The sequence below is a fragment of the Equus quagga genome, chromosome 11 (assembly GCF_021613505.1).
Source record: "Equus quagga isolate Etosha38 chromosome 11, UCLA_HA_Equagga_1.0, whole genome shotgun sequence".
Lineage (NCBI taxonomy): Eukaryota > Metazoa > Chordata > Mammalia > Perissodactyla > Equidae > Equus > Equus quagga.
The window spans coordinates 99,937,475-99,958,745 of NC_060277.1; the positions used below are offsets into that span (position 1 = coordinate 99,937,475).

General features: G+C 38.2%; 1 protein-coding gene across 6 annotated transcripts in view; it reads left to right on the forward strand.

Annotated features, from left to right (window-relative positions):
* TLK2 (tousled like kinase 2) overlaps positions 1–21,271 on the forward strand; it is a 109,988-nt gene that overhangs the window by 24,127 nt on the left and 64,590 nt on the right. For 5 of the 6 annotated variants that reach the window (XM_046676329.1, XM_046676330.1, XM_046676325.1 and 2 more), the window contains exons 3-6: positions 14,412–14,483; positions 15,522–15,591; positions 16,609–16,652; positions 17,382–17,477. In XM_046676329.1, the coding sequence (XP_046532285.1) occupies positions 14,412–14,483; positions 15,522–15,591; positions 16,609–16,652; positions 17,382–17,477 (282 nt within the window). The remainder of the gene's footprint in view (positions 1–14,411; positions 14,484–15,521; positions 15,592–16,608; positions 16,653–17,381; positions 17,478–21,271) is intronic. The other variant, XM_046676327.1, reaches the window with a different exon arrangement.

The window sequence follows — 21,271 nt, forward strand, 5'->3', positions numbered from 1 at the left end:
AACTGAAATTGCTCTGAGAAGTTTGATCTGTGTCCATTTAGAATTTTAAAAGTTATCTAGTCACATACATATTTACCCAGAGGAAACGTATAGTATTGATTTTTGTGTGTGATTTTTACAAAAACTGAATCCTACTATCATTATTGTTCTGCAACTTGTTTATTTTTCACTCAGCGGATGATTTTGAGGTCTGGCCTAGAGATGTTGCTGTACATAGACCTAGTTTGGATCATTGTTCTTTAAGCAGTCATCCTGGAAACACATTTGTAGAATGTTTGTCACCCATTCAGAGAAATATTAAGTGAGGTGAAGGATTCGAAATTTAGAGCAAACTGTAGCCTCATCCTTTCCATAGATGGTCAGGAAGCTCGGGGGCAGGGTGGTGTTGGTGCTCTTCTGTGTCCACCGCAGTAGCAGCACAGTCCCGTGCTTGTACGTACTTCCTGTATCCAGCAAAATTGCACTGCATCTTTTTTTAACAGCTTTATTGAGATATAATTTACACACCGTACAATTCACTCGATTAAAATGTACAATTCAGTGGCTCTTAGTATATTTACAGAAATCCGCAACCATTACCCTAATCAATTTTAGAACATTTTCATCACCTCAAAAAGAAACCCTTACCCCTTAGCTGTCACCCTCCAAACCACTCTCTCTTAGCTCTAGGCAACCATTAATTTACTTTTTTTGTCTTTATAGAGTTGCCAATTCTGAACATTTCATATAAATAGAATCATACAATATATAGTCCTTTGTGACTGACTTTCACATAGCATCATTCAAGGTTCATTCGTGTGGTAGCATGTATCAGGACTTCATTTCTTTTTGTTGCCAAGTTATACCACATTTTGTTTATCCATTCTTCAGTTGATGGACATTTGGGTTGTTTCCACTTTTTGGCTATTAGGAATAATGGTAGTGTGAACATTTGTGTACGTGTTTTTGTGTGCACCTATGTTTTAATTTCTCTTGGGTATATTTTTAGAAGTGGTGTTGCTGGATCTTATGGTTAAGTGATACTCCATTAAAGGGTGGATGTAATGTAAAACTAAGGATCTCTATACTTTTTTTTAGTCATTAATTTAACCATTTGAGGAACTGCCAGACCTTTTCCCAAAGTGACTGCACCATTTTACATGCTCACCAGCAGTGTATGAGGGTTAAACTTTCTCTATATCCTTGCCTTACTTTGTTGTTATCTGTCTTTTTGATTATATGCACTAGATCTTGAGTGAACATAGGCAGGTTTCTAGGAGAGAAGGCAGTTAAAGGATTTCATGTTGTTCTTATTGTTGGGCTTGCTTGTCTGGAAATGAATGTTATTAAATTACATGGTTAGGACTTGACATGACTGAAATATTACTGAAGACTAAATATAGGATTTTCTTGACAGTATACAGTAACTTTTCGTTTGCTTTCTAAAACACCAAGTCATTCATTTAAAATTGCCTCACCTTAGGGGGCCGGCCCCGTGGCCGAGTGGTTAAGTTCATGTGCTCCGCTTTGGTGGCCCAGGGTTTTGCCGGTTTGGATCCTGGGCACCGCTCATCAAGCCATGCTGAGGCGGCGTCCCACGTGCCACAATTGGAAGGACCCACAACTAAAAATACACAACTATGTACTGGGGGGCTTTGGGGAGAAAAAGGAAAAATGAAATCTCACCTTTTCTTTTTTTTGATGTTGAAGCCTTTTTTCTTTTTTTGAGATATAATTCACTTATGTTAGTTTCAGGTGTATGATAAAATCACCCAACTTTTGGCCAAAATTAAATGGAAGTCAGAGATGGACTTCATTATATTTATGCCACCCAAGTATATTTGCTACTGTAATTATTAATGAGTTAAGCCATGTGATTCAATTGAACATTTCTTTTGGGTTTCTAGATTAGTTAACTTCAGTTAGTGTCAAGATTGGTTATTATGGTAAAAGAGCTTCCTGAGTTACCTTGGCTTGTAGTTAGACAAATTGTATTGGAATAGATTGTCATAGTACTGCCAATTTTTAAGTAAGTCAAATATCTTTGTTCTGTAAAAAAATTTTATTTCTTGAGGGGAGTGTTGCTGAAGATTATTTTATAAGTTGAAGGTGTACAGTGCTCTCTGCTAAATTGGGAACATTCTGGAAATAGTATAGGGAGTCTACCAGTTGCTGAGTATGTGTATTCCAATTGCGCATTCTGAAACTGGGAAAATAACCACAGGATGGGTTCAGGGACCCACTGGACCCACTGTTAGACGGACCTGAGCTAAAACTCCACTGATCAGCTGGCCTCCATAAGCCCCTGTTCTAACTGGTGGACCACAGTGATGTTTTGGGTCTCTGGTATTAGTGTCAATTCAGAGCCAGTGTCTAGTAATCCTTGAGAAGTCTTTGGTTATTTCCTTTCTCCCAGCGCACAGTCACCCTGCTAAAAGGCCATAGTCCTTTTGAGGGAAGGCTCTGAGAAAGATTAACAGTGTAAATTTTTGGCAGTGTAGTGGAATCCTTCCTCAAGGAGACCCCTCATTCAGTGGGTTCTGGGTCTGCTGACTGACTCGCATCTTGGGATCGATTGAGGGGCTGTGACTCTGGTTTTAATGATTAAGTTAGGCTTTTGCTCACTTGACCTAGAACCCTTCTGCTTATACAGATCAAGTGAGAATTTAGTAGACTTCCCGTCTGTTTCACTGCTTGGAACAGTGTGATCAACTAGCCAGTGCTGTAGTTCTCTGGAAGTCAGAGAGTTCTAATTGCTGGTTTGACTCTGCTGTGGTGTGAAAAGGTGGTGCTACCAATGACTGAAAAAAGGATTGAGATTGTTAGTTTTAATTTTCCATTGGGTCTAGCCTTTAATGGAGTATCTTTACTGATTCAGGTTAGTTTGACCCTGTTGTCAGCTGTGCTCCTTTATACTTAATCAAGTTTAACTTTTGTCTGCTGTTCTCAATCACTTTTAAAATGTCGGTTTATTATATTATATTTTTTTGAGGAAGATTAGCCCTGAGCTAACATCTGTTGCTAATCCTCCTCTTTTTGCTGAGGAAGACTGGCCCTGAGCTAACATCCGTGCCCATCTTCCTCTACTTTATATGTGGGATGCCAACCACAGCATGGCTTGCCAAGCGGTGCCATGTCCACACCTGGGATCTGAACCGGTGCACCCTGGGCCGCCGAGAAGCGGAACATGTGCACTTAACTGCTGTACCACCGGGCCGGCCCTAAGATGCCAATTTAGTCCAAGGAGGAAATGAAGACTTTAGAAGCTCAATGAATGTTGACGTTTAGTCTTTTCCAGGAGTGAAAGACTACCCTTTGGTTTCTACTTCTAGAAGTTTTTCTTAGTTTACATGGGTGTCATTCATGTGCTAAAGCCTGATTGTCAACATTTGTATCTTAACCTTAGTTTTCATGGGTTTATAACTTTTCCACAGTTTTGGTTTTTTTTTACACTTGTAACTGAAATATTTTTTAACCCCCCCACCCCCACCCCAAAGTGCATTTTAAGTATGTTAGAAATGTGTTTCACTATGTTTTTGGAAACCATTTTTTTTTTAAAACAAGAAACTTGACTCTTGTCTATTTTTTAAACTGTCCATTTGGTTTTTTACTTATAAAAGAGAACTCGTTAGCAGTGAACAGAGTAAATAGTTTAAATGTTGGCATAGAAAATGGGGCTTTTATAAGGCATCTGAACTTACTGCCATACTTTGTTAAAAAAAATGTACTAGCTTCTTTTTGAGCCTGAGATGACTTTCAAGGGGCAGTTTCCCCTCCCCAGGGACTTAGATATTAGTAAGCATTCTCCTAAATAGGCATTGTGTATCAAATATCAAGTAACAGACTATTTTACTTAGAAAATAAGATAAATGGAAATACCATGTAATTAAACATATGTAATGTGGACAAAGAAGTACTTAACATACAGGAGTATGAATTTACCATTCAATTTAAAGTTTTAGAAAAAATTTTAAAAAACAAAGGAAAAAATAATAAAAACACAAGCAGGAATAAATACAATGCAAAACAGAATAGGAATTAATCACTCCACAGTTGGAAAATTAGGAAACAGAGTGAAAAATGGAGGGAGTAAATTCAGGATAACAAAAGATACTGAGGACCTTCAAAGAGAAAAAACTGGAAATGGATGCTGTTAGTCATATGGTATTGATATGAAAGTCTCAGTCAGCAGCCTGCCCCATGGCCGAGTGGTTAAAGTTCTGTGCTCTCCGCTTCAGCCATGGCTGGGTTCACCCCTTTGGATCCCGGGTGTGGACCTGCAAGCCATGCTGCAGTGGCGACCCACATACAAAAAATAGAGGAAGGTGGGCACAGATGTTGGCTCAGGGCTAATCTTCCTCAACCAAAAATGAGGAAGATTGGCAATGGATGTTAGCTCAGGGCAAATCTTCCTCAGAAAAAAAAAAAAGGAAAAGGCTTAGTGAAGTAATTTAACTCAAAGATAGTAGGAATTAATGTTGACAAAATAAGAGCTAAAAATTAGAATAGACTCCTGTAACCAAGGAAAAATTGAGGAGATTATAAAATTAATTCCTCCTCCTTGAACGAGGGCAAAAATCCACTCCCTATACTGGTGGTCTCTCATAACCTTTCAAGGAATAGATAATTCTCCTGTTAAATAATAAAATAGAAATAATAAATTCTGAGGCCACCTGGGTGGTGCAGCTGTTAAGTTTGCACGTTCTGCTTCAGTGGCCTGGGGTCCGCCAGTTTGGATCCCTGGTGCAGACCTACACACTGCTTGTCAAGCAGTGCTGTGGTGGGTATCCCACATGTAAAGTAGAGGAAGATGGGCACAGATGTTAGCGCAGGGCGAGTCTTCCTCAAAAAATAAAATTAAATTAAAAAATCTTAAAAAAAAAAAAGAAAAATTCTTTTCTGAGCTAACAGCTGTTGCCAATCTTCTTTTTTTTTTTCCTGCTTCTTGCCCCCAAATCTGCCCAGTACATAATTGCATATTTTAGTTGTGGGTCCTTCTAGTTGTGGTATGTGGGACACCACCTCAGTGTGGCCTAATGAGCGGTGCCATGTCCGTGCCCAGGATCCGAACCAGCGAAACCCTGGGTCGATGAAGCAGTGTGTGAACTTAACCATTTGGCCACGGAGCTGGCCCCAGAAATAATAAATTCTGATAGCAAAACCTGACTAATAGGAGAAAGTAAAAGTATAGCTTAATCTCATTTATGGATTTATAGATATTTAAATTCAAATAAAAATACCAGCAAATGGCCATGGGAGATAATTCCTTTAGTTTCAAGTGGTTTATCCTAAGAATGCCAGACAAGTTCAATATTTTAAAAACTCATTACTCTGTCTAGAGTTAGACCAGCTAACTGGCTAGTTGCACATATTTTGAAGCCAGATCCCTTAGGTCCGGATCCTGGCTCTGCTTCTTACCAGCTGTGTGACCTTGGGGAGTTTATGGAACTTCGCTTAATAGTTTCCTCATCTATAAATGAGAGTAATGGTAGCAGCTGTCTTATAAAGTTGCACATTAGTTTGCTAGGACTCCCATAACGCAGACTGGTGGCTTAGACAACAGAAATTTATTTTCTCACAGTTCTGGATGCTAGAAGTACAAGATAAGCTGTCAGCAGGGTTGGGTTTTTTGAGGCCTCTCTCCTTGGCTCGAGGATGGCTGCCTTCTCGCCATGTCCTCATATGGTCTTTCCTCTGTGCATGTGCATGCCTGGTGTCTCTGTGTCCTTATTTCCTCTTTTTATAAGAACATCAGTCATACTGGATTAGGGCCTACCCTAATGACTCCATTTTAACTTAATTACCTCTTTAAAGGCCCTATCTCAAAATGCATTCTGACGTACTGGGGCTTAGGGCTTCAACATATAAATTTGAGGAGGAGACAGTTGAGCCCATAACAGGTTGTTAGAGGATTAAATGTGCTAATATAGAATAGCTGGCCCATGTAGCAAGAGCTACCTAAGTATTGTTTGTCATTATCATTACTTAACTCTAGCAAGTAAATACTACATAAATAAAAACTTAAAAAACTTTTAATTTCACAATAATTATAGATTTAAAGGAAGTTGCAAGAAAGGTACAGGGAGGTTCTAAGCACCCCTCCTCCCCCAAGGTGAACTTGTTCTGTAATTCTAGTACAATATTAAAATGAGGAATTTAGCATTGGTAAAATGCACAGAACTCATTCAGATTTCACGTTATACATGCATCATTTGTGTGTGTGTGTGTGTACACACGTATGTGTATGTACATTTATGCAATTTTGCCACCTGTATAGCTGCTTGTAACCACCACCACAATCAAGATGCAGAAGTGCTCCATTACCACAAAGTTCTCTCCTGCTACTCCTTTGTAGCCACCCCCACCCCCTCTCCCTTGGAACCTTAACTCCTGACAACCACTAATATGTCTTCCATCTCTTTAAATTTATTATTTCAAGAAATATATATATATATATATATGTATATAATAGTATCATACAATATACAACCTTTTGAGATTAGCTTTTTTCACTTGGTGTAATTTCCTTGAAGTCTGTCCAAGTTGTTGCATATATAAATAGTTGGTTCCTTTTTATTGCTAAGTAGTATTCCATGGTGTGGATATACCACAGTTTAACTCTTCACCCACTGAAGGACATCTTCATTGTCTCCAGTGTTTGGCTGTTCGGAATAAAGCCACCATGAAGATTCGTGTATAGGTTTTTGCATGAACATTGTTTCTCTGGAACATATGTCCAGTAGTACAATTGCTGGGTCATATGATAAGTGTTAAGTGCATTTTTAGTTTTAAAAGAAACTGCCAAACGATTTTCCAAATTGGCTGTACCTTTTTACATTCTCACCAGCAATGTACGAGTGGCTCAGTTTTTCTTCATGCTTGTTGGCATTTAGTGTTGTCACTATTTTCTGTTTCAGCATTCTGATAGATGTGTAATGAAATCTTATTGTAGTTTGAATTTATATTTCCCTAATGGCTAATGATGTTAAACATCTTATGCTTATTAGCCATCTTTATAGCCTCTTCAGTGAAATGTCTGTTCATGTCTTTGCCAGTTTTCTAATTGGGTTAAAAAAAAAAACAACACAGTTGAGTTTTGAGTTCTTTATATAGTCGAATTTCAAGTCCTTTGTCAGATATGCCATTTGCAAATATTTTCTTCCAGTCTGTAATTTGTTTCTTCATTCCTATTTACAGGGTCTTTTGCTAAGTGTAATTTTTCTTTCTTTCTTTTGTTTTTTTTTACTGAAGAAGATTCACCCTGAGCCAACATCTGTTGCCAATCTTCCTCTTTTTTTGCTTGAGGAAGGTTAGCCCTGAGCTAACATCCGTGCTAGTCTTCCTCCACTTTATATGTGGGTCACTGCCACAGCATGACTGATGAGTAGTGTAGGGCCACACCTGGGATCTGAACCCACGAACCCAGCTGCAGAAGCAGAGTGCGCTGAACCTAACCACCACACCATGGGGCCAGCCCCTGAGTAGAAGTTTTTAATTTTGATCAGGTTCCATTTATTAATTTTTCCTTTTGTTGATCAAGCTTTTGATGTCAAGTCAAAGACCTCTTTACCTAGTCCTGTGTTGTGAAGATTTTCTCCTCTTTTGGTTCCTAAAAGTTTTATGGTTTTATATTTTACATTTAAGTTCTTGATTTGGTTTGAGTTAATTTTTTAAATAAGGTATGAGGTTTAAGTCGAGGTCATAGTTTTGCCTATGGATGTCTGATTGCTCTAGCACTGTTTGTTGAAAAGGCTGTTGAATTGCTTTTGTACCTTTGTGAAAAATCAGTTGGGCATATTTGTGTGGGCCTGTTTTTATCAGTGAGAATTAAATGTGCTAATACAGAATGCCTAGCCCATGGAAGTGCTACATAGGTGTTGGCTATTGTCGTTATTACAATAGCAAATAAATAAGTAATAACTTTTAAAAAAGCATTTGGATACACTCAGTAGCCCTCTCAACTTTCTAATTTAAAAAACAACAATTAGTACATTTTTAAAAAAATGTTTTAGTAGGGGCCGGCCCTAGGGCTGAGTGGTTAAGTTCATGCACTCGGCTTCGGTGGCCCAGGGTTTTGCCAGTTCGGATCCTGGGCGCAGACCTAGCACTGCTCATCAAGCCATGCTGAGGGAGCGTCCCACATAGCAGAGCAAGAAGGACCTACAACTAGAATGTACAACTATATGTACAACTATGGGGGGGCTTTGGGGAGAAGAAGAAAAAAGCAAGATTGGCAACAGATGTTAGCTCAGGTGCCAATTTTTTGGAAAAAAAAAAAAGGTTTTAATTGTGGTAAAATACATATAACATAAAAGTTACCATCTTAACCGTTTTTAAAGTGTCCAGTTCAGTAGTGTTAAGTACATTCACATTGTTGTGCAGCCAATCTCCAGAACTCTTTTCATCTTCCAAAACTGAACTTCTGTACTCAGTAAACAACAACCCCTCATTCCTCCCTCACTCCAGTCCCTGGCAACTACCATTCTACTTTCTGTCTCTATGAATTTGACTATTCTAGGTACCTCATATAAAGGCAATCATACAATATTTGCCCTTTTGTCACTGACTTATTTCACCTAGCATAATGTCCTCAAAGTTCATCCATTTTGTAGTGTATGTCAGAATTGCCTTCATTTTTAAGGCTGAGTAATATGCCATTGTATGAATGTACCATATTTTGTTTACCCATTCGTACATTGCTGTACACTTGGGTTGCTTCAACCTTGACTGTTATGAATAACCTGCTATGAACATGAGTGTGCAAATATCTCTTCAAAACTCTGCTTTCAGTTCTTTTGGATATATACCCAGAAGTGGAATTGCTGTATCAGATGGTTATTCCATTTTTAATTTTTCAAGGAACCACCATACTGTTTTCCATAGTGGCTTCACCATTTTATATTCCAACCAACAGTGCACAGTGGATCCAACTTCTTCACATCCTTGCCAGCATTTATTTCCTGTTTTTTTGATAATAGCCATCCTAATGGGTGTGAGGTGGTATGAAATTTCATTGTGATTTCGATTTGCATTTTCCTAATGATTAGTGATGTTGTATTTTTTCATGTGCTTGTTGAGCATTTGTGTATCTTCTTTGGCGAAATGTCTATTCAAGTTCTTTGCCTGTTTTTTGATCAGATTGTTTGTTTGGTTTTGTTGATTTGTAGAATTCTTTATATATTCTGGATAGCAGTCCCTTAGCATAAGATATGATTTGCAAATATTTTCTTCCAGCCTGTGGGTTCTCTCATTCTGTGGGTTTTCACTCTGTTGATCATGTCCTTTGATGCACAGAGGTTTTTAATTTTGGTGTAGTCCAATTTATCTGTTTTTCTGTTTCACTGCCTGTGCTTTTGGTGTCATCCATTTTGAGTTAATTTTTGTATATTGTTTAAGATAAAAGTCCAACTTCATTATTTTGCATGTGGATATCCAGATTTCCTAGCGCCATTTGTTGAGAAGACTGTCCTTTCCTCATTGAATGGTCTAGGTGCTCTCTTTGAAAATCGTTTTATGTCAAGTTGTTATGTGGTACACCTTAAACTTATACAATGTCAATTATAACTGAATAAAACTGAAAAAAAAATCAGTAAAGAAAAAGATGGAAAAAGAAAAAATCATTTGACCATTTATGTGAGAGTTTATTTCTGGGCTCTCGATTCCATTCCATTTGTCTATATGTCTATCTTTATGCCACTGCCATACTGTTTTGATTACGGTAGCTTTATCATGAGTTTTCAAATCAGGAAATGGGAGACCTCTAACTTTGTTGTTCTTTTATAAGATTATTTTGGTTATTTGAGGTCTTAATACAGTTTTTAATGGTAAAGCACTAGAGGAATTACCTTGGGGGAAAAAAAGAACAAAACAATGTTTGTTTCTTTTTTTGAGGAAGTTAGCCCTGAGCTAACATCAGCTGCCAGTCCTCCTCTTTTTGCTGAGGAAGACTGGTCCTGAGCTCACATCCGTGCCCATCTTCCTCTACTTTATATGTGGGATGCCCACCACAGCATGGCTTGACAAGTGGTGCCATGTCCACACCTGGGATCCAAACCAGTGAACCCTGGACCGCTTAAGCGGAACATGCACACTTAACTGCTGGGCCACCGGGCCGGCCCCCAAAACAATGTTTATGATGATTATTTATGTTGTTTTATTCAATGCAGTAAAATGTGAAATGAGATATAAATTGTAGAAAGGAAGCTATAAACTTATTATTTATAAATGCTGTGATTTTATGTCTAAACAACTAAATTAAACAGAACAAACTGAGAGATGATTAGAAAGAATAACAATTCAGTAAAGTGACTGGCTAAATGAAATACATGAAAATTATATAATTCCTGAATGTCAGCAGTATTGGAAAAATAGAATCCAAGTTATTATAGCTTCAAATATGTGAAGATGTCACAATGTTGACTGGGAGTTAAACCCTAATGACCCATAAACTTTTGTGCCTTGGGATTTAATTTACCCCTGGGGATAGTAATTGAGGCCAAAGGACTGAACTGGAACTGTGTAAAGCTAGGAATTGGGAGAAGGGGCAAGCTTATCTATGAACTAGGACTAGTAAGACTGCCCCCCAGTCCAGGAGATGGAACAGAAGTGAGCCACTTAACTTTGGATTATGGCTGTTAAAAGCCACCTGCAAGAAATGGAAACTCCAACCTTGTGTGGAAATCTGGGCAGGAAAACTAATTATAACTGTGTTTGAAACGGAAGAATGTTATATGGCGCTGGCAGAAGCAACCACTAGACTGCCTTTGGGACTGCTCCTTAACCCCTGAGAAGTGGAGGACTCTCCCAAAGCTGAAGATGAGCTCATGAAGACTTACAAAGCACTGTAGTCAAAAGATGCAACAAATGGGAAAGCTTACAGCTGAGGAACTGATGACAACAGACCAGTTTGTAGAAGGATTTTTCTAGTATATAGTCTATGTTCAATTTCTGCCTTTGTCCCAGTAATGTCCTTTGGTTTTGTTCTGTTTTGATATCCAGGTCAAATCAAGGACCATACGTTGAATTTAGTCAGGCCTTTCTAATCCTCCTTTAATTTAGTTCAGTTTCTTCTGCCTTTTTTGTTTGTTTGTTTTTAATGATAGTGACATTTTTGAAAGTTTGCCTAAAAGCCTTTGGTTAGCTCTCTTACTAGACAGTAAGCTATTTTAGAACAGACACTGCATGTCATTTATCCCTGTTTAATTAAATGTAATCTAATGATTTTATAATAATTTGGAATACTGTGCTTCAGAAAAGGACAGAGAAAGTTCTTTTTTCCTTTGCTTAGACACACATACCCAAGGAACCACAAGTATCCTTGTGCCTCTTGCATTGGTATCTCACATGCTACAATTGAACCCCACTGTTATGTCCACTTTACAGTTTATTTCATTATTAGTAATTGCCAATAAAAAATAGGTTCTTCAGTTTTCTCTTGTCTTTATTCATCACATTTGCCATTTCCTTTTGAAAGTGAGGGATTTTTGGTGAGTAAAGTGGATAATTAAAATATAGTATGTGTGGTTTTATTACTATCCAAGGGAAAAAATGCTTCATAATGGTTACAATAGAGATAATTCATGAACAGAATATTTTTTAAATTTGGGATAGAAATACTCACTTTAAATTATTGTAGAATTCTTATGCAAATAAACCTCTTTCATTTAAAACATCGTGGAACTCTGTATCATAGAAATAAATCCTTCATTGATTTATGTCACTTGGAATACATGATTTGATTTTATTTCTTCTCCTTAGTTTGGTTTTCTTATTTTTCTTTGCAGCTTCACAAATGTCTCACTATGAAGCAGTGTGGTTTATTGTGTTAATTGCAGTTTAAAAGTAGTGCTTTAAGGATACAGTGAAAGGCATACTTAATACACTCTAACGGGAATGTAATTATTTCAGACGCTAAGCCTTGGTTTTTTTAACAGCTTTATTAAAATATAATTCGTATACCATATAATTCATTCATTTGAAATTACAGTTCATTGGTTTTTAGTGTATTCACAGATGTGTACAACCACCAACACAGTCGGTTTTAGAACATTTTTATCACCTTAAAAAGAAACCTCATATTCTTTAGCTGTCACCCCCATCTCTCCCCATTCCCACCCTAAGCAACTACTAACTTACTTTGTCTGTCTTAGATTTCCCTGTTTGGGATTTTCATATGAATGGAATCGTTTAATATGTGGTCTGTTGTGATTGGATTCTTTTATTTAGCAAAATGTTTTCAAGATTCGTCTATGTTGTAGCATGCATCAATACTTGAATCCCTTTTATGGCCAAATAATATTCCACCGTGTGGATATATCACATTTTGTTTATCTGTTTATCAGTTGACAAACGTTTGGGTTGTTTCTACCTTTTGACTTTTGTGAATAATGCTGCTATAAACATTTGTGTCCAAGTTTTTCTCTGTATATGTTTTCATTTCTCTTCAGTGTATACCTAGGAGTAGCATTCTGGGTCATATACTAACTCTGTTTAATTGTTTGTGGAACTGCCTGTTTTTGAAAGCAGCTGCACCATTTTACTTTTCCACCAGCAGTGTATGAGGCTTCCCGTTTCTCCACATTGTTGCCAGCACTTCTTGTGGTCTTTTTTTTTTTTTTTTTAAAGATTTTATTTTTCCTTCTTCTCCCAAAGCTCCCTGGTACATAGTTGTATATTTTAGTTGTGGGTCCTTCTAGTTGTGGCATGTGGGACGCCACCTCAGTGTGGCCTGACGAGCTGTGCTATGTCTCGGCCCAGGATCCGAACCGGCAAAACCCTGGGCTGCCGAAGCAGAGCGCGCGAACTTAGCTGCTGGCACGGGCCGGGCTGGCACCTCTTGTGGTCTTTTTGCTTCTAGCCATCTTAGTAGGTGTGAAGTGATATTACATTGTAGTTTTGATTTGTACTTCCCTGTTGGCTAATGATGTTGAGCTGCTTTTCATGTGTTTATTGGCCATTTGTATATCATCTTAGGATAAATATCTATTCAGATCTTTTGCTCATTTTTACATTGGGTTATCTGTTTTTTTATTATTGTAGGAATTCTTTATACCGCATACAAATCCCTTATTAGATATGTGATTTGCAAATACCTTCTCCCATTTCGTGGGTTGTCTTTTTACTTTGTTGGTAGTGTCCTTTCAACCATAGGTTTTTGATTTTGAAAAAGTCCAATTTATCTCTTTTCTTTTGTAATTGGCGCTTTTGGTGTCATATCTAAGAATTCTTTGCCTAATCCGAGGTTATGAAGATTTACCTGTTTTCTTTTAAGAATTTTATAGTTTTAGCTATTACATTTCAGTCCTTGAGCTATTTTGAGTAAATTTTTGTTTATAGTGTGAGGTAAAGGTCTAACTTTTTTACCTGTGGTTATCCAGTTGTCCCAGCACCGTTTGTTACAAGACTGTTCTTTCCCCTGTTGAATGGTCTTGGCACCTTAGTCAGTAATCATTTGACTGTACATTATGGATTTATCTTTGGACTCTCAATTTCATTCCAATGATCTGTCTTTATGCAAGTGCTGTACTGTCTTGATTACTATGGTTTTATGGTAAGTTTTGAAGTCAGGGAATGGGTCTTCCTACTTTGTTCTTTTACAAGGTTTTGCCTATGCTGGTCCCGTGTAATTCCTTAAGAATTTTAGATCAGCTTGTCAGTTTCTACAAAGAAGCCAGCTGAGATTCTGATAGAGATTCCATTGAATCTACCCAACAGCGAGGAGAGTATTGGACTGAGAGCTGAGGGAAGGGGGAGCCCTGTGTTCTTGGCTACAGCAGTCTAGAGCCTTGTTGAGGTGGGAGGGGGAGAGAGAGAGTGGTCTTGGTTCAAATACCACAAACTTACTTTTCAACTGAATTTTCATAGATTTTATTGAATAATTATTTCTTCATTTGCCGTTTGCCCTTAGGGACCATTTCTAGAGGCTTTAAATGGTTGTTTATGAAATAATTTTCACCAATTTCACTGAGGAGCCAGCCAGCAGAGTCAGTCTCTCATAACTTTGTTTTTTGAGCTAGCAGTCATGCCTCCTTAAAGCATGACTCAGAAAAAGTGTTTCTTTCATTGTGGTCCCTGACCCCCCTTCATAGGGAACCCTTAATGCACTCCTTAGCATCTCAGCTTTCAGATACAAGAGGCCAAGAGAATTGATTTCCCCTCTTATTTTCCTTAAAGAGTGAAGTCACTACATTTGAAAGTGCTCTAGAAGGGAAAATCTGTACATGAGTACAGAGTTTGTAAAGGAAATGAAAATAATAGTAGCAAGAGAATTTTAACATGAGGGCACTGTACTATAGTTGATTGAGTTCTTTTCAAGTTGGCTTGGAGGTGTTGCAGTTAACTCTTGGCCTCTTTGAGCTGATTTAGACATCAAAGTCAGGCTTCTTCCTCAGTTTTGCTGTCATCTTAAATTAGCTTTTTTTTTTTCTTTCCAGGGGCCACTCAATAGTGAGTCTTCCAACCAGAGCTTGTGCAGCGTGGGGTCCTTGAGTGATAAAGAAGTAGAGGTAAGAAGCCACACCCATTACAAGGCTTTTCATAGTCCCACACTTGCAGTCTGGGTTAAATAACACTGCATAACTCTAGGGGCACTGCTAGGGTCTGTGTGAACGGCTCCCCTTTGAGTTGTGTGCTCTTCGTGTCTATACAGCTGTGAGGTGGCCCTGATGGGTTTTTATTATTATAACCATGTATAGGTGTTGTCTTTCTTTTCTTTTTAAAAATTTTTTTGCTTAGTTGCCATCAATGAAGGGCAAAAACTTGCAGTTGTAACTGAATTAGCTTAAGTATCCTTGAATTTTCACATTTGGTAGTACAGTCATGTGCCACATAACGACGCTTCGGTTAACGACAGACCGCATATATGACAGTGGTCCCATAAGATTAGTACCATAAAGCCTAGGTGTGTAGTAGGCTGTACCACCAAGGTTTGTGTAAGTGCACAAAACAACCAAATCACCTAATGACGCATTTCTCAGAACGTGTTCCCGTCGTTAAGCAATGCAGGACTGCACTTCAATAGCGTGGATCACTGTAGTCTGGCTGAAAATTGTGTTTTTTAGGCAGATAACCTAGTTGCATGGATATGGGTCCAAATCTGCAGCTACCTACTTTGCACTTAGATAAAGCTTTCAATAAATTAGAGCCAGTTGATTGATTATGTATATCTTTCCTTTTTGAAACAGAAATTTAAGCTCTTTTAAAGTATAAATATTGTAACAGCTGCTGTCCGAGAGCCTTCTGTATGCTAGATATTTGTACTACATTTGTGGTTTATGAATTATCTTATTTAAGCTTTCCAGCAACCGTGATTTACAGATGAGTAAATTGAAGCTCTGATAATTTAAGTTTGCCAAAAATTACATAGATGATTTGGTTCCAGACTCTACACTTTTCCATGACGCTACTTTAAGAGCAGAACGTGGATTTAGGACTTGTCTGTGCCAGTTAAATCTCCTTATAAATTTGATATTTTGTTCTCTCTAATTTTTGTAATGTGAAAAATTTAGCAAAATGCTAATTCTGATGTATATGGTATTTAACAGACTCCTGAGAAAAAGCAGAATGACCAGCGAAACCGGAAAAGAAAAGCTGAACCATATGAAACTAGCCAAGGTAGTAATAATTTCACACCAATAAAAATACTAAATTCTTATGTTCTTAGAATTTTCAAACTCACACTGAGTAATTAGTTTGTGTACAGGGGTTCCTAACAAAGGAGATTTGTGTACCTTAAGGGAATATCAGGCTGTTTATTACAGACTTGCGATTTGATACATGCTTGACAAAACAGTGTCATTTCTTTGGGGACTCTTGTTTTCCCTGTTGTAAATTAACAATCTTGCCACAGGTTTTTCTCAGACTAAGCATGTATTGTACAGATAAGAGGTAACATTGGAGTTTTAACTATGTCTTGCATTAGATCAGTGATTTGTTAATAGTATGTGACCAGAAATAATTTCATTTTACATGGCTGTCCTTTCCACCTATTCTTCCGTGTCACTTATTTAGTTGAACATTGGTGCACAGTGGAATAAATCTGTAAATATAATGGTTATAATGTTAAACATCTTTATGTAATTAAAGAAAGAATACATGGTTTGGTTTGTCTTCTCCCTCATTCTAAGAAATGGAGGTCCCAGGGGTTTTTTGTGTGTTTTTATTATTTTTTAAATTTATGAATCACTTTTTTCTTTTAGGGGGGAAATTCTCCGAAAGTGACAAGGTCACATAAATTCTTTTTGTGGAATAGAATAAACCCTTTAGTTCTGATGAGTTTGCTTTGAATTCTTTGTTCTTTTAGTTGGGAGCGTGGATTATCGATTAGTTTTATCTTGATTCACAGTTGGGGCATAAGTTTTGTTAGTGTATTTATGAAAGAAAGATTAGTGAATCTTAAAGGAAAGCAAGCTGTGCAAAAGTCTTCCTTTTACTGCTTATTCAGTCTTTTATTATATGGAGGAAACTGTCTCTGTTTTTAGGATATAGGTATTTTGGCTAGTTTGTTAAAAGTGAAGCTGACACTTGAATTGATAACAGTGTATGCACTTATTGAATACATAATGCATTGTAGTGAATGATGGTTTACATGTGTTATTGGAAAAATTATACTTACTTTGGTTTCGTTTTCAGGGAAAGGCACTCCTAGGGGACATAAAATTAGTGATTACTTTGAGGTAAGTTAAATTTTTTGGAAAAAAAAAATCTGTAGTGATCATTTAAAACCTAAATTCTTTGGTTCACTTAAGGCTTTAGAGAGCAGTATTTTGCCTTTACTGTGCTTTCCTCCTCTTCCTCCCCATCTTCATCAATCTAATGCTGCCCCATCTCTGTCTATCAGAGGAAACTGCTGCTGACTTCCAAAATTTAAATTTGTTTATGATGTGTCTTGTCTGTGATGATATAAAAATTCACAAATGAGGTGATTTTTCTCTTGGCCAGACTAGGTTTCGTGTCTGACAAAGATTGGAGTTGAGTGACTTGGACTCTTCTTTTGTCCTCTTCCCTTTAGTCCAGTGGAACCTGTAGTGAGCTCACTGACCCATCGTTAGTGGTTGCTAAAGAAGACGCTAACATCCACTGTACCGCTGTATTCCTGCTTCGTGTATTTTGAGACAAGAAGGGAAAACATTCTTCTCTTATGTTTTCAAAACCGTGTATACCTGCAGCTTTCTAGCCATGTTTTCTTTATATCTGATACATTTCTGCTGGAGCTCCTTCTTAAAAATCTCAGTGAAAAGATAGAAAAATTTGACTTACGTGGCATTTTCTCTATAGAATAAGATGTATTGACTTAAAGGGGCCATAGATAATTAAGACCTGTTTGTGTGTTAATCTTTTACTCTCCTTATCTGAAGCATAGTACTGTTTTGAATTATTCATATCCATTTTTCCCTGTTGGCCAGTTTGCTGGGGGAAGCGGGCCAGGAACCAGCCCTGGCAGAAGTGTTCCACCAGTTGCACGATCCTCACCGCAACATTCCTTATCCAATCCCTTACCGGTAAGCATTCACCTGGAGAAATTTGACACCTATTGTAGGAGACAAGAAGCCCCAGGAACACTCAAGGAGTTTCTCTTCCATTCATTCCCTATTGGGAATGAGGCATTAAGGAGACAAGTTCATAGTATTACCTATGGATCACTTATTCAAATTCAAATCTGTATCAGTAAGTTAAATTTTACAAGAGCTAACCATTCTCTCAGTATAAGAAATTGCCTGTAAGCCTACAGCTCAGTCTTCTGTCAAGGAAGTGATTTTCAATCCAAACAGTAGGTTTTTATCCTTGCCAGACTTAAAGATGTTTGGTCCACTCCTGGCATTTGTTTTATTTTCAAGGCTTACTCAGTTTATAGTAGAAAAGGTAATACTATACACATTTGAGATAGGTTTGTTTCTTGCCTATAAGTGAGATGTGAAAGTCTTAAAAACATTATAGCTAAGTTGGTAGTTCTCAACCAGGGGTAGTTTTGCCCCTCAGGGGACATTTGACAGTGTTGGAGTCATTTTTGGTCACAGCTAGGAGGTGGGGGGGGGGGGGGTGGTGCCATTGGCATCTAGTGGGCAGAGGCCAGGGATGGTGGTAAACATCCTCCAGTCCACACAGGATAGGCCCCCATAACAAAGAATATCTGGTCCAAAATGTCACTGGTGCCAAGGTTGAGAATCCCTGAGCTAGCTAATGTAGGATTTTCTGTTAATTTGCTTGAGTGCCTTTTGATAATTTATTAGTACGTAGAAGACTTCTGTACTCAAGAGTCTGTTATGTCTACTGATGCCTCAGGTATTGCGGTGGGATCTTGGAGCACAAAGGGTATCCCTAAGATCAGGAGTTTTCATCCTAGGTCTCTGTTTAGGAAAGTTGTTTTTCTCTGCCTCAGCAGAGTTGGTTAATACCGCTCTTTTCCTAAGTGATTTAGTCTTCCGTATTGTTAAAGTATTTTAAAATGCACTTCTTTCCATCTACTGTCTCATAAAAACATGCATTCATTAGTGTGGTTTTAATTATTAAAGTACTTATGGAAATGTATTCAACTTGAAAATTTTTGCTATTATTTTGTCATTCTTGCCCTATTTTAAAATGTTAGAAGTGTCTGATGTATAGCTCTGTTTGGTTAGGGTGAGATTTGTTAGATAACTGTTAGGGAGACAGGGACACTGGGAGGCCCGTGTCTTTATTTTTCTTAAGTTTTAAACCAGTTAAAGTTTTAAAAATGTTAAACAAGATTGTATAGTTACCTATTTAGGACATATATGTTTTGTAAAATTTTGGTGTCTATTACTTTTTTCTCCCTGAAATAGATTTTTTTTATTTGGTTTTTAATAGTGTGACTACCCATCTGTCATTTGCCAGTTTAGGTCAAGTCTTAGGTGAAGACAAAAGAGATGACTGCAATGATCTATAGACATTTCTGCCAGCTATTTGAATGCTGGCTGGGCCTCATCATCATTATGCAAATCTAAGTATATATTAGATGTTGAAGTAGGAACCGAACCTTAATTTCCCTTTTCCATTGCACCGAGAAGCCCTTTATTCTCCCAGCTTAGATTCTGTGCTTCATTGTTAGAATCATTGATTTGTGCATACCCCTCCATTCCCCTTTCCCAGTCTCTCTGCATCATACTTGCCTGAAAAAACCCAGTCTTGGTTAAATCTAGTTCTCTACCTTTCCCTTGCCTGCCTCTAAGCCACTCAAGCATAGTAGGAGGAAAACGCACCTGCTGGCTAGTCTCACATTAAGTTCATGAGCACTAATCTCGTGTGCACCCCTAACTGCCTGCCAACCCTACTTTATTTGCCTAGTTACCTTTCCTAGATGAATATTTGTATGATTATGTCATGTTTTTGTTATTTCCTGCAAGCCTCCAACAGTACTTCCTCTCTACTATCTCAACTGATGGCTTTACTTTTCTTATTTTACTGAGGAAATAGGAGCAATGAGAAGAAAACTTTTACATGCCCCTCACCAAATCGACCAAGCTGCTTGCATCAGCGTCCATACCTGCCTATCAGGATGCATGAACGTACCAGCCCTTCACTTGGGCACTGGTCTCCCTGATAATTAGGTATCCAACTTGACATTTCCACTTATATATCTAATAGACAGCTTGGGAACGTCCACAAAGGAACTCTTGCTCCCCCTGCACTATCAAAACAACAAACCACTCTTCCTGCAGGCTCCCCTGTCCTGCTCAGGGACATTTTACTCTGTCTGGTTTTTCAGGTCACAGCCTCATGCCCCATATCTAATCCATCAGTAACTCTTGTTTTTCCTTTAAAATATATCAGAATCTGACCATTTTTCTATCCTTCTTGTTCTCTGCATTATCCTCCAAAGTGGTCGTCTCATTTCTGCCCCTGTCTCAGGCACTCGCAATATAGTAGCCAGCGTGATTTCTGTTAAAAAGTTAGGACAGATCCTCACGGGCCTCTGCTCAAAGCTGCTGGTCCAGATTACTCTGGCTTACGTGGCCTAGAAGCTCCCGTGTGATCGGTGCTCCCCTGCTCACCTGACTCTGACATCTCCAACTGTCCTCCCTCTCCCTCATGCCACTGCAGCCACACTGGCCTCCTTGAAGTTCCTTGAACACTGCAAAGCACTCTTTTGCCTCAGGGCCTTTGTACTTGCTGTTCCCTCTTCCAGGAAGAGCATGATTAGCAATCTCTTCATCAGATTATTGCTCAGAAATGACCTTGTCAGAGAGATGTTCCCTGGTCAGTTTTAAAATAGCAGTCTCTCATACCTTGTCACTGTGGCCCTAATCCTGCTTTATTTTAAATTTTAGTTATTACCACCTGACATATATACTTAAATTTTGATATCTATTTAAATCTTTTCGTTGGTTCGTATTTATACATATAGAAGAGTACACATGTAAGTCTATAGCTTACTAAATTTTCACATACTACCAGCATAAGAAACCAAATCTTACCAGCCCCCGAGAAGCCTCCGTTATGCTACCTTCCAGTTATTAGCCCTCTCCCTGCTAGCGAGGAGAGCCACTGCCCTGACTTTTAACATCGTACATGAGTTTTTTTTAACTATACAATTAATCTGTCACCCATCTTCTCCCACTAGAATGTTAATCCCATGGGAGCAGGGTCTTTGTTTTGTTTACTGCTCTTTCATCTCTCACAGTACTTATTACATAAAGGTGTAATTATTTTAACTGTTTCCCCCACTTGACCTGGAAGAAATAATATCTTGTTCAGTTTTCAGTCTCTTAACACCCCAATACAGTGCTTGGCACACAGTGGGTGCTCAAGACTCTTGAAAGGGAAGAATAGATGGGTAAAGAATTACTTTAACTTTTTCCCCCTAAGTGGTTCTTCTGTATTTTTTTGTTAAAGTACATAAAACATGAAATTTGATTGTAGGAGTTGGTAAACTGTAGCCCACAGCTGGCAAACTAAGAATGATTTTTAGATTTTTTTTTTTTTTGAGGAAGATTAGCCCTGAGCTAACATCTGCTGCCAATCCTCCTCTTTTGCTGAGGAAGATTGGCTCTGAGCTAACATCCATGACCATCTTTCTCTGCCTTATATGTGGGACTCCTGCCACAGCATGGCTTGATGAGAGGTGTGTAGGTCTGCGCCCAGGATCTGAACCATCGAACCCCGGGCCACCTAAATGGAGTGTGTGAACTTAAGCATTATGCCACTGGGCTGGCTCCTGATTTTTAGATTTTTGAAGAGTTTTAGAGACCAAGAATATATGACAGAGATGATATGTGCCCTGAAGAGCCTAAAATATTTGTTTGATCCTTCACAAAAAAAATTTAAAGGAAATGATTAT